The following is a 19,128-nucleotide window of genomic DNA, read 5'->3' as shown; positions in this document are numbered from 1 at the left end:
CAACATCCGCAGCCCTCGACTGCACCTGCCACATGCGGTACAACTAGAGCCTGCACTGGTACCCCTCTCGGTAATCGCTCCCACAGCACGCTAAGAGATCTGCCAAGCGATCATCTTGACCCTGGGCTCCACCTGCTGCAACCCCACACCNTCCCCAAACATATACAGCACAAAGCCTAGTGAACCCAAACCTAGAACCGTAAGGGCTCTGATACCAAACTGAAACGACCCGACCCGTTTTTTATTTTAAATAAATAAATAATAATAAAAAATAATAATAGTAAAATATAACTAGTGGTCCTATACCCACTAGCCACCTAACCACAATCACAACCAACAGTGGAATAACAAATACCAATATCCAATAATATTCAATAACCAATATCCAAAACATAACCATTCCAATATCAAACAACATGAAACAAGGAACCATCAACCTAGCAAGTTCTAAAGACCCAACACTAGCAACCTAACAATACCAGACAACATCCAATCGAGTCCCTAGGACATCCTCCTCTTCATTGCCTTGATTCCACGATCACACTTTGCCTTTACCTGCACCACAAACATAAATTGAGATGCATGAGTATTTGATAAACACTCAGGGAGACAATCCTCCCATCTACTGGGCTATACACACAAGCAACAGAGATTCTAATGTTCCAAACAAACAACAAACAAAACATACAAACCAGGAAAACAAACATCATCTCGCTGGAAGGGAGGTGTCAAACGACACAAGCCAAGTATCGACCGACACTGACATTGGTGTCGACCGACACTACCCCACAGTGTCGATCGATACCATTTTGCTGGTGTCGATCGACACTCCACCTGCAACTGCGATCCGCTGCGAAGTCGAGAGTCGAATTTCGCTCCCAAACTCCACCAACTCGTCCAATACTCAAAACCCAAGCCGGAAACATCCTTAGAAACCTGTAGCAACCAATCCCCAGCAAGAAAACACACAAAACAACAACAAACAAGCAAGAACAAGGAAATCAAAGGCTTAGATTAGCCATGGTCATGCACTCACCTCTTAGCATGAAGTCTCTGAACAACAGCAACGAATCCCACCCTCCTAACAAGCCTCTAACTCCTTCCTAGCCTTGGATCTCTCAAGAAACAGCCAAGAATCTCACAAATCTCTCTATAAAGCTCAAAAACCAAGTTTTCTCCCTTTTCTCTCCAAAACAACAAAGCGGCAACAAAACAAACTCTAAAACCCTTCTTGTCGTCGAAACCCACTTAGGTATCCCGGTTCAATGGTTTCCACAAACCAAACCGAACCAAATCGATCAAAAACTCAATCTGGTCGAACCAGAACAACTTGGTGTCGATCGACACCACCATGGCTCACTCTAGAGTTTACTATGCCCTCAAAGAGATGAAACTCTCAAACCCGAAAGGAGAAAAAGTCTTTGAATTGTAAGACAATGATAAAATTGTCAGACGAAAAAAAAAGTCTTTAAATTGGTACAAGTCTCAACTTCTTACGAGAGGTTTCGCCACCCAATTAAGCTTAATCCCATATCTGCCTCAACGCTACCAAATCAGTTACAAAAAACTTGCAGACACAATTTAACCTTTTTCTTTTCGTAAACGAGGGATTATAAAATTCACTAACTAAAACCAAAGTAATAAAGCCCAATATGACATATATATAAAGCCCAATTTAAAGAAACATACCCAACTCTTTTCGCCATATCACATTCCTTCTAGTTGTATAGATAAAAGGAAAATGAATAATAAATACATGTGCAAAGTAATAAATAATTTTTGAGGGATGAAAGAAAAAAATGCAGAGAATAAACAAAATAATAATTGGTGACAAAACAATAATAATATTTTTTAAATTATATTAAATATTAAATCAATCAATCAATAAAAATACTACTTTTAATATATATAAAATAAATTTTATATTTAATTTAAAAATAAATATGTGAATTAAATTTTAAATACATCATATTAAATATTGATAGTTAATATTAACCTACAATAAAATTTTAAGAATAAATTAAAATATTATTTAGTTTTTATTTACTATATAAACATCTTTAAACTTTATTTTACTATTTATACAATTTTTAAATAAAGCCTTCAGATTTATTTTACATGAAATTTTGTATCAAAAATAATTTTGCCAATATACTGTGAAAAAGATAAATATTATTGTATTATAAGATTGAAATATTATTAATAAACATAATTTCTATTTATTTTAAAATAAAAATAAAAAGAATTTTAATATTTGTTTTTTCTTTTGTTCTATTTGTTCCTCATCAATTTTGGAATGTAACATTTTTGTTCTATTATTTGTCATTTTATGAGGTTATGTGTAGTATTTATATTTTTGGATAATGAGAACAGTGTGGCCTTTTTGTTTCAAGTTTAGGGAGCCACAGCCGGATTATTCTGCATTTCTAGAAGCTAGCTACAAGCACTCTACTCTGGAGATAAAGAACCGAACACACGCCATATACCATTGGAACCACAATGATGATGGGAAGAAAGTAGCAACGGATGAATTTGTGTTACACAACCAGTACTGGTAAGTTCTCTTATTCTCACTTTAGTAATCTTAGTAGTTGTGTAGATGCAGAGCTAAGTGAAATTAATACGCAGGAGAATCACATTCGACGGAGAAAGCTTAAGAAGCATTATATCAAGAGTGTTGTGGCTGACGGGATTGCCAATTGATTCACTAAGTTGCCTTATGCTTTTGATTCAAGTGTGAAGATTCATTTACCAAATCTTGATTACTTGTTATTAAATAAAGGAAGCTTATAATACGTTGTTACTTTTCTTTCCCGCTAAGTTTTATGCCATTTGGAGTATGAAAGGAATTGGAATTATGTATTCTTTCAGTCTACGTCTCGGATTTTAGATTAGCGAATAATGTATTCAGTATAACTGTGTTAGAGCATTTGCATCGGTGATACTCAACAAATTGAGTTCTTAGATTTTATTTATTAATATTTTAATATAAACATATAATCCAATTAAATTTTATTTTATTTTTTAAAAATAAACCTATCAAATTATGACATATAGATATGAGAAAGGATGTTAAAGAGTTGTGATAACGTGGTGTTCACAGATGCAGGATGTGGTAGCTCTGTTTTCTTGTGAAACCGAGTTCATGGCTGGAACAGAGACAGCTAAACTCGCCATCTGGTTACAAGAACTGCTTTGTTAAATCACTGGAGCTCCATGTGAGAAGGTTACAATACGACTTGATAATCAGTCTACAATTGCGTTGACAAAAAATTCAGTGTCCCATGGCCAAAGCAAGCACATACATAGGCGGATCCACTTCATAAGAGAGTGTGTCGAGAATGGGAAAATAGAGATAGAGCATATTCCTGGAAGTGAGCAAAAGGCAGACATTTTAACAAGGACACTTGGGAGGATTAAGTTCAAAGAGATGAGGAATCTTATTAGAGTTAGGGATGTGAATAGCACTTTTAAAGTAAAGTTACCTAAATATCCTGCGGCCAATATATATAAATGTCCGTCAATTTTTTTTGAGTTAGCGATAACGAAAAGCACTTTTAAAGTTTTTTAAGTAACAAATTTGTGGTTATTGTAAAGTGGAACTTTTCCAAAGATATATGAGCATTGTTACACCCGAAAAGAAAGTAAAAAACATTTTTGTTTTTCTTTTTGGTAAAATATTTATTTGCTGCTTTATATATTCAGAACATCGGAATAAGAACAACAAATTTTTTGGTTGATCAGTTACAAGAATATCTGTTGGATATGGGCTTTGCCCTAATATGTCACTCCGCCTAACAAAAGCTTAAACTGTGACTTCCGTCCGACAAATTTAGGAGAAAGTCCATTAAGCTCCGCAAAGGGTAATTTCGGGAATTCGCGTGGAAACTCTAAAATGTCCTAACTCCACTCACCTATATAAATAGCTCAAGACATTTATTGGGAACCTCATTCGGTCCCTTGGAGATTACCCATAGAACAATATTCTCTCTCGAAATAGGAATTTATTATTCTCTTTGTAATTTCTTTCTCGTTTTGAGCTTGTTGCTCTTCGATCGACAGCTTGCCTGTAAGCTGTTGAACTCGATCTCAACTCTTTGTTAGTTTGACGACCTCATTTTTCGTTAATAAAAGGACCTGCTCCACTCACCTTAGTACAAAAAATATCCAATACGATTGTTGGTCTCACGTCCTTGAGGAGTTGTCTCCGATTCCAAAGAAGGTATCATCCGTAACTCTTTTCAATGGAGGTACGGTTCAAAGTTGTTTTTTCTAAACTGCAGAGTAAACACGATAGATACGAAGAAATATATTGAGATAAAGCCAAGGTTGCGTTATGATTTGAGATCTTAGGAGCTTATACCTGTGCTCAGGAACCCACTTGTCCATATGAATAATAGTGATTTCTTTTTGAGCTTATTATATTATTTTGAAATCAGAGTAGAATAAAGCTATATTTTCTTTATTTTCTTTATTTTAGAGATAAATATAGGAAAAACCATTGGAGATGGTCTTAGTTGCTAAATTGCATTACTTGTAAAAACAAAACGAAAGCATAGTATTCAAATCCACTCGATGACAATGCATTTTCGTCCAATCAGAAGCCAGAGGACTCGACTAAAGCTGAGTAAGACGCATTCTCGTCCAAAGTCGTCATCATATCTGATAGACTCCTAGTGAGGAATCTGCTCCTAAGAACACACTTTCAAGGTCTTAAAGATGATCGGATGGATTGATGATGATCAATGGATCAAAGATACAATAGATTGATCAAATGGAAGGTGAATGGGTGGTTTATGCAGCAGATTGAAAAAGGGATTGAAATGAACTTCCAAGAGAGATGGAAATCTCTTAGACTTCAGGCTCGAATCAGACTTAGATATGACACACTAAGAAGAAAACAAGTTGAGAAGATATTACACACTCCTCAGATCAAACAAGTATAAAGAAGTTTTTGATTAAAATGTTTGATGGTTTACAAAGAAGAGATATATGGTCTTTAAATAGGAGAAGAGGGGGACGAAATAGAGAAGAGAAAACCCTAGACAACCTTGCAAGTTCAAGCTCATGCAAGATGTTTAGGAAATGACAAAACATTAAATGCATTGTTTTTGAATGAGAAAAGTTATAAAATGGGCCAAAGCTTTGTAATGGGCTTTAGACCACGAATTGGGCTGGCAAAGGGGGTCTAAAAATGTTACTTAGGCCTCATTAAAAACCTTGTCAAGAAAACCCAATGGGACAAAACTTGACCAAGGGAAAAAGAGCACCAAAGCAACACTTTACCCTTTACCGAGCACCTTGTGCTGTGAGCATGGTGAATGTGGTTTGAGTCACGTCTTCTAGCTTCTTGTCCAACTCCTTAAGTATTGCATTGATGGCTTGGTTGAACCTCTTGGACCGTGACCTTGTTATAGGACCCGCCGGGATGATCAATGCTTCCTCCGCTTCTTCCGCTGGTACAAGCTGCTCCTCCGGTGCTTCCTCTGGTTCAAGCTGGTCCTCCGATGCTTCCTCAGGTTCAAGCTGCTCCTCAGGTCCGTGTGGTTCGGTTGAGCCGTCCATGGTTTCATCAATATCCCTAGTCACCCTTCTGTTTTTGGTCCTGAACACTATTCCATGATCTAAACTAATCAATTCACACAAAGCTAACCTCTGAGATTGGGTTGAATCCATGTCAGCATCCCAACAAAGTCTGAAACAATATATCTTTCACATTCTCAATCTTGTCCTCCGGTACTAAGGTTTTGTTTTGAAGGAGCGCAAGATAGGCATGTATAGCCGCCGTATTTCGAATCTGGATCAAGTGAAAACAATTAAGTCATGTAACCAACATGAATTTCCTAAACAGAGTTTGACAATGCAGAGAAGTGACCTTTGGGTATTGGTGGGAAAGGAACGGTAGAAGCTGAGAGAACGCTTGAGCACTGATGGGTTGGGAGACAGAAGCAATAGAACCAAGTATTAGAACGCCTGTCTCTACCTTTTCGAATATCTTTGAAGCTCTTAGTTCGATGGCTAAGGAATCCATTACTCCCATGTAGAAACCCAGCGTATAATCCTGAAATCAAATTGACACATAAGCTTTGCGTGGAATTTATAAGCTTTGGCAAAATCTAATCTGAACAAGTAAAACTGTAAAATCAACCTCTTGATTCCGAAAAATCTGGTCCAAGAGCTCATGAATTGTCTGTGTCAGAAGAAAAGTCGTTAAAGATCTAAACACATAGAAAATAGAGGTTAATTGATACGGATCGTGGTATCACGTAGAACATAAAGCCTTAACTTGAGCCCAAAGTTTCAAAAGTTTCTAATGATACAAGACTAGTTCTTATTATTAGATTATTAGGTTTCCTTTTCATAATTAGATTAAGGCTTTGGGATATTTACTTATTACTCTTTATGCTAATGAGAATTAAGAGGGAGCTAAGCTTTCTATCCTTCTCAATTCACAAGCAATAAAAGTGGTTCATAACATTAATCGTTTATTTACCTTCAGACAGGGTACGATAACTCGGTCACATTTCTTGTACTCTTGGAGTATCCAGACGATATCCCCACAGATCGCAGATTCTCTAGATTGTTGTTGTGTAAGATCTTTAGCTTCACCTTCTTCCCTCACATACTTCAGTAATGCAGAGAGCGAAGCCGTTTTAAGCGACTTTTGTAACCCTCCAATCGAAATTACTAATCCAGATATTACCTGTTTGCTATAACAATGGAATTTCAATAGTTGAACAAAGCGTGGGAAAGAGAAATCCGGAACCTACAAAAGAACTAAAAAACTTATTGTCTGATAAACGCTTTGAAATAAATGAAGCAACCCAAGGCTCCAGGATTGCATACCGCCCATTGTAAGCTTGCTTTGTTGGGAAGAATTTCTTCCAGTGCTTCTCTATGAGGTATGAAAGGGACAGTAACAGTTTTGTTATACAAAATCCTTTGAAGAGCTTTTGCAGCGGTTTCTCTTAATTTATCCATTTTCTCCATTCCTTGCTTCACAATACCTCCAATCAAATGGTTTGCGAGATTTGAATCAAAAAGCGAAGATGAAGAAGGTGAGTTCATTTCGACCTTCTTACAGAGCATATATGTACATTTCTCAAGTCCATGGATTGCAGCTTCACGAACCCAAGAACCAACATCACCTCTGTTATCAACTGAATAGTCATCAAGAGCTTCCAGTAAAGTAGTTACCACTTTAGTCTTGATAAGAATAAAAAGAGACAGGTCATCGTTTTCAGGATCAGTAGCACTTTGCTGAGTAAGAGTCTCACACACAGATGTGAGTCCTTTCACAGCATTCATGCGTGCCTCAGCATCTCTATCTTCAGGATTCGCCTGCTTGGAAAAATAAATAAAAAACATCCGTCAAAGTCAATGTTTTCCAGGGATTGGCAACCGATGTAGTCACATGTTATCTTCTTTACCTCTATCTGACACGCACTGCAGAGCTTCAAAACTACATCCATCCATTTTGCAGTCAATAGTTCACATGGCAAGACACCTAGTGCAAGTGCAAAACCTCTTCGAACAGCTACGTTTGTGTCCGTTAGATGTTTCAGGTGTTTTGATACTAACTCAACAGCAATCTTATTATTGCAAACGAGATATGTTTGCACAAGCTGTTTAACAGCATTCACAGCTGCATTCTGAATAATATGTGAAACTTGTTAACTAGTGAATTATGCTAACAGGATGAAAATAAATAACTATATGATATTTAGAAACGTAGGTACCTGAATTTGAGAATTGGGATCTCTTCAATTCTCATTGAGGGTATCAAGCAGGATCCGTTCTGTTCTCTCAGATAATGTCACATGCGATAACGAGATACACTCGATAAACCGTGAGACAGCCAGTCGCATTCTTTCTCCACCTTTTCCACGGTAAAGCCTTGCTTTCTCAATGGCAGGGACAACCCCAGCCATACGCTTATGGCTATCTGTAAAAATAAAGTGAACTAGGAACATTTAATATAAGAGATAATGATGCCAACCCTCGAACTTGTTAATTTTCTCCACTAACATAAAATTAAGCTCCAACGGGTCTGCAGATTCCAAGATGAGTCCATATATTTCATTATCCATACCAAAACACCAACCAGCAGAAAAATGAAAGCTGAAAAAGTAGACGGTACCAACCAGCAGAAAGAACATAGCCACACTGGTGGAGAGCTAACACAACCTCTCCAGCTGCCAATGTTGCACCATGGCGCATGCACAAATCAGTTGAAAGGAGACGAGGAGTTAGTTTCTCCAACACATAGTTGGCAAAGTGCTTAGGCTCGTACTTAACAAGAGCAGCAAGAGTTTCTGCAGCAAGTTCTCTCAAGCTTTTATCCTGAAATGACAAGATTGAATAGTTAACATATTATTGGAAGATACAATTGGGATCAACGATTTGATACAGTTCCCAATCAAACTATTGGCTCTAGGTTATGGGTTGTTGGATTTTATAATTAGCATGTCGACCACTTAAGAAAGAAGCGTTTAACAGAAAATACAAGCAGGCTTAAAGAGGTTTTATATTTGCAGAAACCAGAGGCGAACCAATATCAGATAGAACATACCCAGTGGCAGATCTTGTTGTATAGCAATTCATCTACAAAAGGATATAGATACCCTTCATACTGAGCAACGGAAACAGCAACCTGAAGGAACGAGTTTACCCGAGAAGAAAGGGAAAAATAGTTAGCTATGTTCACTATGTCAATCCCATGAGGGTAATTTCCTTGCCTTCCAACATTCTCTTGGAAAGCAGCTGCAGCAGCCCTTCTACAGTTCACCTGATAAAAGACATCAATAAACTTTACGCAGTGATAAAAGAAATCAATAAAATTTATGCAACATTTAGATCTACAAAAATACAACTCTTCAACTGAGTGATTAGTACCTCTCTGTCGAAGGAAGCCACTATCAATAAATCTGGAGCAAGCTGATCGAGGACGTTTTTCATATCTTTGTGGTAATAGGCGCGTCCAAATGCCCAACAAACATAGGCAGCTGCATCACGTACATGAGATCCAACACTGTGCGGACCTCTACGGACATCGTAATGGAGTGCCTGCAAATGACATTTACATGTAAATCCATACAGCTTCTACATAATTTGGGTGAGTGACGTGATGGCTTCGTATGCATTGAGTAGAGAAATAAGTAACCCAGTGAATGGGAAAGAGTACGACCTTCACAATAACTGGGACGACTTGTGGGAAACTTTTAGGCAACAGTAACCCTCTACGAGACAGTTCAGCTAAAGCCAAACAACCCCCATGCCATGAGCCATCTCCCTGAATATCATGAAAATCACAATAACTGTCAGTTAGAGAGTGCCTGTTTTAGTTGGAGTGTCGAACGTGCAAGTTATGCTGCCAGAGATATCCATTAATAATTTTGAGTACCTCTCCTGGTGAAAACAGTTCCAGTACAGATGAAAGAACTTCTTCAGAAAGAACAGATGTTAGTCGTGAAGTTACACGACCTATACCCTTTGCAGCAGACCAACGAACCACGGTGTCCTACACAATTCAGAAAATAGAAAAACATATAAAAGGAAAATGCTTGTAAATACTGGTAACATGTGAAATATTCTGGTTGGCAGCTAAGCCATCAAATATATATAGCATCCAAGAAAAAAATATCTGTTTTAAGTGTTAACTGTCACTCCAGTCTATACCTTAGTACATGCATCATACTTTTACTCAGATTATCATGTTGTCATTTACTTGTATAAGTTGAGATGTAACCACCTGTAGTTATCAGCCTAACAGTAGAATCTCACCCACTAAACGTACCGTGTCTGTCAAACCAGAGAGTAGCATTTCAATTATCTGTTCTAAGATTTCAGGAACATCCATATATTCATCCTCTTGGTCATTCGCACTTTCTGGTTGCGAGACGGCAGCGACAACATGATCAGGCGGCACCAACGTTTGGGTCGAACTCGTAGATATATTCTCATAAAGGGAGGCGGTGTGAGCCTGCACGGTAGTTCCAAACAAGTTTCAGATGACTAACTTGAGAATGAGATTATGACAATTTTACGGGCATAGTCAGAAATTTGAAAATATTAAAGCCCACGAAGGGTGTTTATACATGCTAGAAGGTCTTTACCACATAGAGCCAGGAAGGTGAGCGATGAGAAAGACAAACAAGCCCTATCCTCTGAGTTAACTTGATCAGATACTTGCGAAGCAGAGGACTTCTAGTTGCTGCATTTGATTTGCTTAGCATAGTCACATCTTTCAAAACGACAGGAAGGGCTTCAAGCAACACTTCTCGGCTAGCAGTCTGCCAATGTTAAGACATATAAACCCAGATCAAAATACGAAAACTTAAGTAATCAAAACCATCTATATTCCCTACAAAATAAAAACATGCAAATTAAATCGGATATTTACATTACTAGCATCTATATCTATGTTTAACATGTGGTATATGGACCATTATTGAAAACATAGTGAATATCTCCAGGTTAAAGGAAAAAAGAAAAACCTTAAAAATGGCAGCCAGAGCCTCCATCACACCAAGCAAGCAAAAGTTGTTCACAAAACTATCTCCCTCAGAAGATAAAACTTCATGTGTCCACTCAAAAAAACTGAAACAGAAATGACACAAGGCAACAAAGAAAAGTAGTTGATTTGAGTAATCCGGAACAATCTTGTTGATGAAGTCAAGTGTTCAGACCAGAACAAACACATAAACAAAACTCAAAACTGAAGCTATGCATGGTGATAGAATCAGACGTTGCAAATGCCTTTCGCATATCCGGACGCGTTAAAAGCTTAGAGAGGAGCAACCCCGAAATCCTGCGCATAGGGCCAGCAGTGCACAGATAGTCCTTACAGAAACCCAAAATCTTCAATACCAGAGGAGCAAGGTCGTCCACACCAAAGCTCTTGTCGTTGGCAATGCTTGTATCAACAGAAGAAATATCAAACGGGACCAACACAAGGATTGAAAGCCACAAAAGAGTAACACACTTGGCCTCCATTTCTCCAGTCCTTTCTTGCCTCAAGGATGAAACAGGAGTCATGCTATGGCACTTGTCCAGAAGCGCCACAGCGAGTTCTAGATCGGAAACTTGATGGGGAAAGAACCTGATAACAGATTTGTACCCACAGACAGTAACCAAACTATAGATAATGGTGCAAATGGGTTTGATTATATCGAGAACTTCATCAGGTTTCGCTTCTAATTCAAGTGTTTTAGAGCGAATGATTAACATGAGTGGTGAAACTATGCTCTCTAAGTAGGGTTCCACTAGCTGACCTTGCTCCAGGTATTTGTCCATCTACAATACAGAAAAACAATGTCGGCACACAAGAAGAAGAAGAAGATGAAGCTAAAAAAGAGTAAGAAGCAAGCTTACAATGGAGCGGATGTTGTGAACAGAAGAAGGATCAACGACACGGCCATTTGCAACAATATCATCAACAAGGGATTTAACAATCTCCCATTCTTGCAAAAAGTATCTAAGTAGAAACTTTTCCCTGGAATCATGAATGTCCTCTTCTCCATTCACAACCACCAAACTTTCCTCTTCTCTAGCTGCCATTACTCTCTCAGTGTATAAACTGGAATAGAGAAACGCTAGCGAATTGAATAAATTACTGGTTCCTCTTGAAACTGAAAGAAGAAGATGAAGAACAACTGGCTGGGTCTACCAAGGTGAAGACTTTGCCTGCGAAACCAGGATGAAAAGAATAAACCGAAAACCAACCAACCAACAACAACAACTTGTGAAAAGCGTTTGGAAAAGGCAATCAGTCACAGCGATAAGAACTTAAACAGAGATTCAATAGCATCACCAAATCAAAACCCACAGTCAGAGATCTCAATAGCTTTTTCAAAATGAAAAAATTTAATAGATACAATGAGCAAAAGATAGATCTCACTCAAAAACCCAAACACGGATCTAAAGCCGCCATTAGAAGACTTATCGTCGGGTCATTACAGAAAAATATATATCTGTTTTACAATAATTGGTAACCAAACAATAATAATATTTTTTTAATTATATTAAATATTAAATCAATCAATCAATAAAAATACTACTTTTAATATATATAAAATAAATTTTACATTTAATTTAAAAATAAATATATGAATTAAATTTTAAATACATCATAGTAAATATTGATAGTTAATATTAACTTACAATAAAATTTTAAGAATAAATTAAAATATTATTTAGTTTTTATTTACGATATAAATATTTTTAAAAATTATTTTACTATTCATACAATTTTAAAATTAAGCTTTCAGATTAATTTTACATGAAATTTTGTATCAAACAATATACTGTGAAAAAATATGAATATTATTGTATTATAAGATTGAACTATTATTAATAAACATAATTTTTATTTATTTTAAAATAAAAAAAGACGAATTATAATATTTGTTCTTTTTTTTGTTCTATTTATTCTTTATCAATTTTGGAGAGTAACATTTTTGTTCTATTATTCGTCATTTTATAAGGTTATGTGTAGTATTTATATTTTTGGATAATGAGAACAGTGTGGCCTTTTTGTTTCAGGTTTAGGGAACCACAGCCTGGATTTCAACGCTAGCGAATTAAATAAATTACTCTTGGTATTTGTCCATCTACAATACAGATGAAAATAATAAATCGAACAGCTCCCAAAACAAACTACTATCTACTATTACATACGTTCATTTGACTGACAATTTCTAGAGTGAGCCAAGCCTCATAAACAGNACGACCTATACCCTTTGCAGCAGACCAACGAACCACGGTGTCCTACACAATTCAGAAAATAGAAAAACATATAAAAGGAAAATGCTTGTAAATACTGGTAACATGTGAAATATTCTGGTTGGCAGCTAAGCCATCAAATATATATAGCATCCAAGAAAAAAATATCTGTTTTAAGTGTTAACTGTCACTCCAGTCTATACCTTAGTACATGCATCATACTTTTACTCAGATTATCATGTTGTCATTTACTTGTATAAGTTGAGATGTAACCACCTGTAGTTATCAGCCTAACAGTAGAATCTCACCCACTAAACGTACCGTGTCTGTCAAACCAGAGAGTAGCATTTCAATTATCTGTTCTAAGATTTCAGGAACATCCATATATTCATCCTCTTGGTCATTCGCACTTTCTGGTTGCGAGACGGCAGCGACAACATGATCAGGCGGCACCAACGTTTGGGTCGAACTCGTAGATATATTCTCATAAAGGGAGGCGGTGTGAGCCTGCACGGTAGTTCCAAACAAGTTTCAGATGACTAACTTGAGAATGAGATTATGACAATTTTACGGGCATAGTCAGAAATTTGAAAATATTAAAGCCCACGAAGGGTGTTTATACATGCTAGAAGGTCTTTACCACATAGAGCCAGGAAGGTGAGCGATGAGAAAGACAAACAAGCCCTATCCTCTGAGTTAACTTGATCAGATACTTGCGAAGCAGAGGACTTCTAGTTGCTGCATTTGATTTGCTTAGCATAGTCACATCTTTCAAAACGACAGGAAGGGCTTCAAGCAACACTTCTCGGCTAGCAGTCTGCCAATGTTAAGACATATAAACCCAGATCAAAATACGAAAACTTAAGTAATCAAAACCATCTATATTCCCTACAAAATAAAAACATGCAAATTAAATCGGATATTTACATTACTAGCATCTATATCTATGTTTAACATGTGGTATATGGACCATTATTGAAAACATAGTGAATATCTCCAGGTTAAAGGAAAAAAGAAAAACCTTAAAAATGGCAGCCAGAGCCTCCATCACACCAAGCAAGCAAAAGTTGTTCACAAAACTATCTCCCTCAGAAGATAAAACTTCATGTGTCCACTCAAAAAAACTGAAACAGAAATGACACAAGGCAACAAAGAAAAGTAGTTGATTTGAGTAATCCGGAACAATCTTGTTGATGAAGTCAAGTGTTCAGACCAGAACAAACACATAAACAAAACTCAAAACTGAAGCTATGCATGGTGATAGAATCAGACGTTGCAAATGCCTTTCGCATATCCGGACGCGTTAAAAGCTTAGAGAGGAGCAACCCCGAAATCCTGCGCATAGGGCCAGCAGTGCACAGATAGTCCTTACAGAAACCCAAAATCTTCAATACCAGAGGAGCAAGGTCGTCCACACCAAAGCTCTTGTCGTTGGCAATGCTTGTATCAACAGAAGAAATATCAAACGGGACCAACACAAGGATTGAAAGCCACAAAAGAGTAACACACTTGGCCTCCATTTCTCCAGTCCTTTCTTGCCTCAAGGATGAAACAGGAGTCATGCTATGGCACTTGTCCAGAAGCGCCACAGCGAGTTCTAGATCGGAAACTTGATGGGGAAAGAACCTGATAACAGATTTGTACCCACAGACAGTAACCAAACTATAGATAATGGTGCAAATGGGTTTGATTATATCGAGAACTTCATCAGGTTTCGCTTCTAATTCAAGTGTTTTAGAGCGAATGATTAACATGAGTGGTGAAACTATGCTCTCTAAGTAGGGTTCCACTAGCTGACCTTGCTCCAGGTATTTGTCCATCTACAATACAGAAAAACAATGTCGGCACACAAGAAGAAGAAGAAGATGAAGCTAAAAAAGAGTAAGAAGCAAGCTTACAATGGAGCGGATGTTGTGAACAGAAGAAGGATCAACGACACGGCCATTTGCAACAATATCATCAACAAGGGATTTAACAATCTCCCATTCTTGCAAAAAGTATCTAAGTAGAAACTTTTCCCTGGAATCATGAATGTCCTCTTCTCCATTCACAACCACCAAACTTTCCTCTTCTCTAGCTGCCATTACTCTCTCAGTGTATAAACTGGAATAGAGAAACGCTAGCGAATTGAATAAATTACTGGTTCCTCTTGAAACTGAAAGAAGAAGATGAAGAACAACTGGCTGGGTCTACCAAGGTGAAGACTTTGCCTGCGAAACCAGGATGAAAAGAATAAACCGAAAACCAACCAACCAACAACAACAACTTGTGAAAAGCGTTTGGAAAAGGCAATCAGTCACAGCGATAAGAACTTAAACAGAGATTCAATAGCATCACCAAATCAAAACCCACAGTCAGAGATCTCAATAGCTTTTTCAAAATGAAAAAATTTAATAGATACAATGAGCAAAAGATAGATCTCACTCAAAAACCCAAACACGGATCTAAAGCCGCCATTAGAAGACTTATCGTCGGGTCATTACAGAAAAATATATATCTGTTTTACAATAATTGGTAACCAAACAATAATAATATTTTTTTAATTATATTAAATATTAAATCAATCAATCAATAAAAATACTACTTTTAATATATATAAAATAAATTTTACATTTAATTTAAAAATAAATATATGAATTAAATTTTAAATACATCATAGTAAATATTGATAGTTAATATTAACTTACAATAAAATTTTAAGAATAAATTAAAATATTATTTAGTTTTTATTTACGATATAAATATTTTTAAAAATTATTTTACTATTCATACAATTTTAAAATTAAGCTTTCAGATTAATTTTACATGAAATTTTGTATCAAACAATATACTGTGAAAAAATATGAATATTATTGTATTATAAGATTGAACTATTATTAATAAACATAATTTTTATTTATTTTAAAATAAAAAAAGACGAATTATAATATTTGTTCTTTTTTTTGTTCTATTTATTCTTTATCAATTTTGGAGAGTAACATTTTTGTTCTATTATTCGTCATTTTATAAGGTTATGTGTAGTATTTATATTTTTGGATAATGAGAACAGTGTGGCCTTTTTGTTTCAGGTTTAGGGAACCACAGCCTGGATTTCAACGCTAGCGAATTAAATAAATTACTCTTGGTATTTGTCCATCTACAATACAGATGAAAATAATAAATCGAACAGCTCCCAAAACAAACTACTATCTACTATTACATACGTTCATTTGACTGACAATTTCTAGAGTGAGCCAAGCCTCATAAACAGAGATTCTTATTTTTGGTAGAAAAGATGCCTAAGGGAATATGCAGAGACCGCTTAATCCTGGTGCAAAATAACCAAGACGGCTCACTCCAGAGTTTACTCTGCCCTCAAAGAGATGAAACTCCCAAACCCGAAAGCAGAAAAAAGTATTTGAATTGTAAGACAATGATAAAATTGTCAGACGAAAAAAAGAATCTTTAAATTGGCACAAGTCTCAACTTCTCACGAGAGATTTCGCCACCCAATCAAGCTTAATCCCACATATGCCTCAACGCTACCAAATCAGTTAGAAAAAACTTGAAAACACAATTTAACCTTTTTTTGTTTTGTAAACGAGGGAATTTTAAAATTCACCAACTATAATCAAAGTAATAAAGCCCAATATGACATATATATAAAGCCCAATTTAAAGAAACATACCCAACTCTTTTCGTCATATCACATTCCTACTAGTTGTACAGATAAAAGGAAAATGAATAAAAAATACATGAGCAAAGTAATAAATAATTTTTGAGGGATGAAAGAAAAAGACGCAAAGAATAAACAAAATAATAATTGGTGACCAAACAATAATAATATTTTTTTAAATTAAATTAAATATTAAATCAATCAATAAAAAAACTACTTTTAATATATATAAAATAATTTTTACATTTAATTTAAAAATAAAATGTGAATTAAATTTTAAATACATCATATTAAATATTGATAGTTAATATTAACCTACAATAAAATTTTAAGAATATATTAAAATATTATTTAGTTTTTATTTACGATATAAACATCTTTAAAATTTATTTTACTATTCATACAATTTTAAAATAAAGCCTTCAGATTAATTTTACATGGAATTTTGTATCAAACAATATACTGTGAAAAAATGTGAATATTCTTGTATTATAAGATTGAAATATTGTTAATAAAAATAATTTTAATTTATTTTAAAATAAAAAAAAACAAATTTTTATATTTGTTCTTCTTTTTATTCTATTTGTTCTTCATCAATTTTGGAGAGTAACATTTTTGTTCTATCATTCGTCATTTTATAAGGTTATGTGTAGTATTTATATTTTTGGATAATGAGAAAAGTGTGGCCTTTTTGTTTCAGGTTTAGGGAACCACAACATGGATTTCAACACTAGCGAATTGAATAAACTACTCTTGGTATTTGTCCATCTACAATACAGATGAAAATAATAAACCGAACAGCTCCCGAAATAGACTACTATTTACTATTACATACGTTCATTTGTCTTTCCCAAACTGACAATTTCTAGACTGGGTCAAGCCTCATAAACAGAGATTCTTATTTTTGGTAGGAAAGATGCCTAAGGGAATATGCATAGACCACGCTAATCCTGGTGCAAAATAACCAAGATGGCTCACTCCAGAATTTACTCTGCCCTCAAAGAGATGAAACTCTCAAACCCGAAAGCAAAAAAAAGTCTTTGAATTGTAAGACAATGATAAAATTGTCAGACGAAAAAAAAAATTCTTTAAATTGGCACAAGTCTCAACTTCTCACGAGAGATTTCGCCACCCAATCAAGCTTATTCCCACATCTGCCTCAACGCTACCAAATCAGTTCGAAAAAACTTGCAGATACAATTTAACCTTTTTTTTTCGTAAACGAGGGATCATAAAATTCACTAACTAAAACCAAAGTAATAAGCCCAATATGACATATATATAAAGCCCAATTTAAAGAAACATACCCAACTCTTTTCGTCATATCACATTCCTACTTGGATCAGCTCTACAGCCCATTAGAGGAACAAAAAAAGAAAATGAATGAAAAATAATAATGTGGAACAAAATAAACAATTTTTGAGGAATGAAAAAAAAATGCAGAGAAAAAACAAAATAATAAAGGGTGACCAAACAATAATAATATTTGTTAAATTATATTGAATATTAAATCAATCAATAAATAAAAATACTACTTTTAATATATATAAAATAAATTTTACATTGATTTAAAAATAAATTTGTGAATTAAATTTTAAATACATCATATTAAATATTTATAGTTAATATTAACCTACAATAAAATTTTAAGAATAACTTAAAATATTCTTTAGTTTTTATTTACGATATAAACATCTTTAAAATTTATTTTACTATTCATACAATTTTTAAATAAAGCCTTCAGATTAATTTTACATGAAATTTTGTATCAAAAATAATTTTCTGCCAATATACTGTGAAAGAGATGAATATTAATGTATTATAAGATTGAAATATTATTAATAAACATAATTTATATTTATTTTAAAATAAAATAATTTTAATAAGTTGGTTACTAAGGTTATACATTAATTGATAGATGAATTGGTTACAAATAGGTTATACCAAAAATCTTAAAGAGAATATTCTAAAGAATCATATCATCTAACTTATTATATTAATTTCTTTTATTAAATTATTCATCAAATAAAATCTTTTGATATCAAACTTAACATATTAATTTGTTAATTATCATTATACTTCACCTTTCATTTTTATATATGAGTCAATTTTGTGAAAAAATAATTATCATATTATTTATTATAATTAAAAAATAGTTTTATTTCTGGATATACCATATGTTGAATTTTTAAAAACAAATAGAAATTGTTCAATCTATAAAATATTCAAACTATAATAATATTATTCTTTAAAAAATAATATCTATTGAATTAAAAAATTTACTGAGTAACAGATCAAAATTCGAATATTTAAATTTAATTTCATATTTTTTGTTGAATTTTATAATTTTATATAATATAATAAACTTTAAATAATTTATTTTGAAATATTTTTAATATATTGAAACTTGATATAAAAGTTAGAAACTATAAACACTCTAAATTGATTTGTTATAGCAATGTCAATAATATGTCACTATAATATGAAAGAATTTCAAGAAACCAAATATATTAAAAACAAAAAGTATAACAATATATTAAATTACTCATAATATAATAACTCGCTTTTTAAAAACCAAATTTACAAAATTATATCTTATAATGACATTCAAGTCATGATGTAGAATCTATCTTAACATTTTTGGAGTACAAATTTGTGCTCCTTTTTTTTCTCACGGGTCGGGTTATTTTTAGGTTCTTAAACCGATTTGATAAATCGGATCTTTACTTATTTGGTTACACGGGTCGGTT

General features: G+C 34.4%; 1 protein-coding gene and 1 pseudogene across 3 annotated transcripts; both read right to left on the bottom strand.

The window, feature by feature from the left end:
- LOC104789917 lies at positions 4,931-11,948 on the bottom strand (annotated as a pseudogene).
- LOC104707768 (tubulin-folding cofactor D-like) lies at positions 12,727-15,197 on the bottom strand. Of its 3 annotated transcripts, XR_002032882.1 has the most exons (6): positions 14,622-15,197; positions 13,996-14,543; positions 13,745-13,847; positions 13,364-13,540; positions 12,927-13,230; positions 12,727-12,768 (listed from the first exon to the last, which is right to left on the bottom strand). XR_002032882.1 is itself a non-coding variant. In XM_019228009.1 (5 exons), exons 1-5 carry the CDS (start codon positions 14,805-14,807, stop codon positions 13,009-13,011), a joined length of 1,236 nt encoding a protein of 411 aa, XP_019083554.1. In that variant the 5' UTR covers positions 14,808-15,197; the 3' UTR covers positions 12,784-13,008. The 3 variants fall into 3 exon arrangements, 2 of the variants coding, with proteins under 2 accessions (XP_019083554.1, XP_019083558.1); XM_019228009.1 differs by lacking the exon at positions 12,727-12,768 and having other exon boundaries at positions 12,784-13,230; XM_019228013.1 differs by lacking the exon at positions 12,727-12,768 and having other exon boundaries at positions 13,140-13,230; positions 13,346-13,540.

Source organism: Camelina sativa, chromosome 1, assembly GCF_000633955.1.
Source record: "Camelina sativa cultivar DH55 chromosome 1, Cs, whole genome shotgun sequence".
In the NCBI taxonomy this organism is placed as follows: domain Eukaryota; kingdom Viridiplantae; phylum Streptophyta; class Magnoliopsida; order Brassicales; family Brassicaceae; genus Camelina; species Camelina sativa.
Note: the sequence above shows the minus strand (reverse complement) of the source record. Positions and strands in the feature narration are given on the sequence as shown.

What these genes read in the sequence shown, in the direction of transcription:
- LOC104707768 (XM_019228009.1), bottom strand. Translation starts at nt 14,807, where the DNA reads ATGGCAGCTAGAGAAGAGGAAAGTTTGGTGGTTGTGAATGGAGAAGAG. An exon ending in ATGCGAAAGGCATTTGCAAC is followed by an intron (nt 13,848 to 13,995) that starts GTCTGATTCTAT and finishes TTTCTGTTTCAG; the next exon opens with TTTTTTTGAGTGGACACATG. An exon ending in CACCTTCCTGGCTCTATGTG is followed by an intron (nt 13,231 to 13,363) that starts GTAAAGACCTTC and finishes ACTACCGTGCAG; the next exon opens with GCTCACACCGCCTCCCTTTA.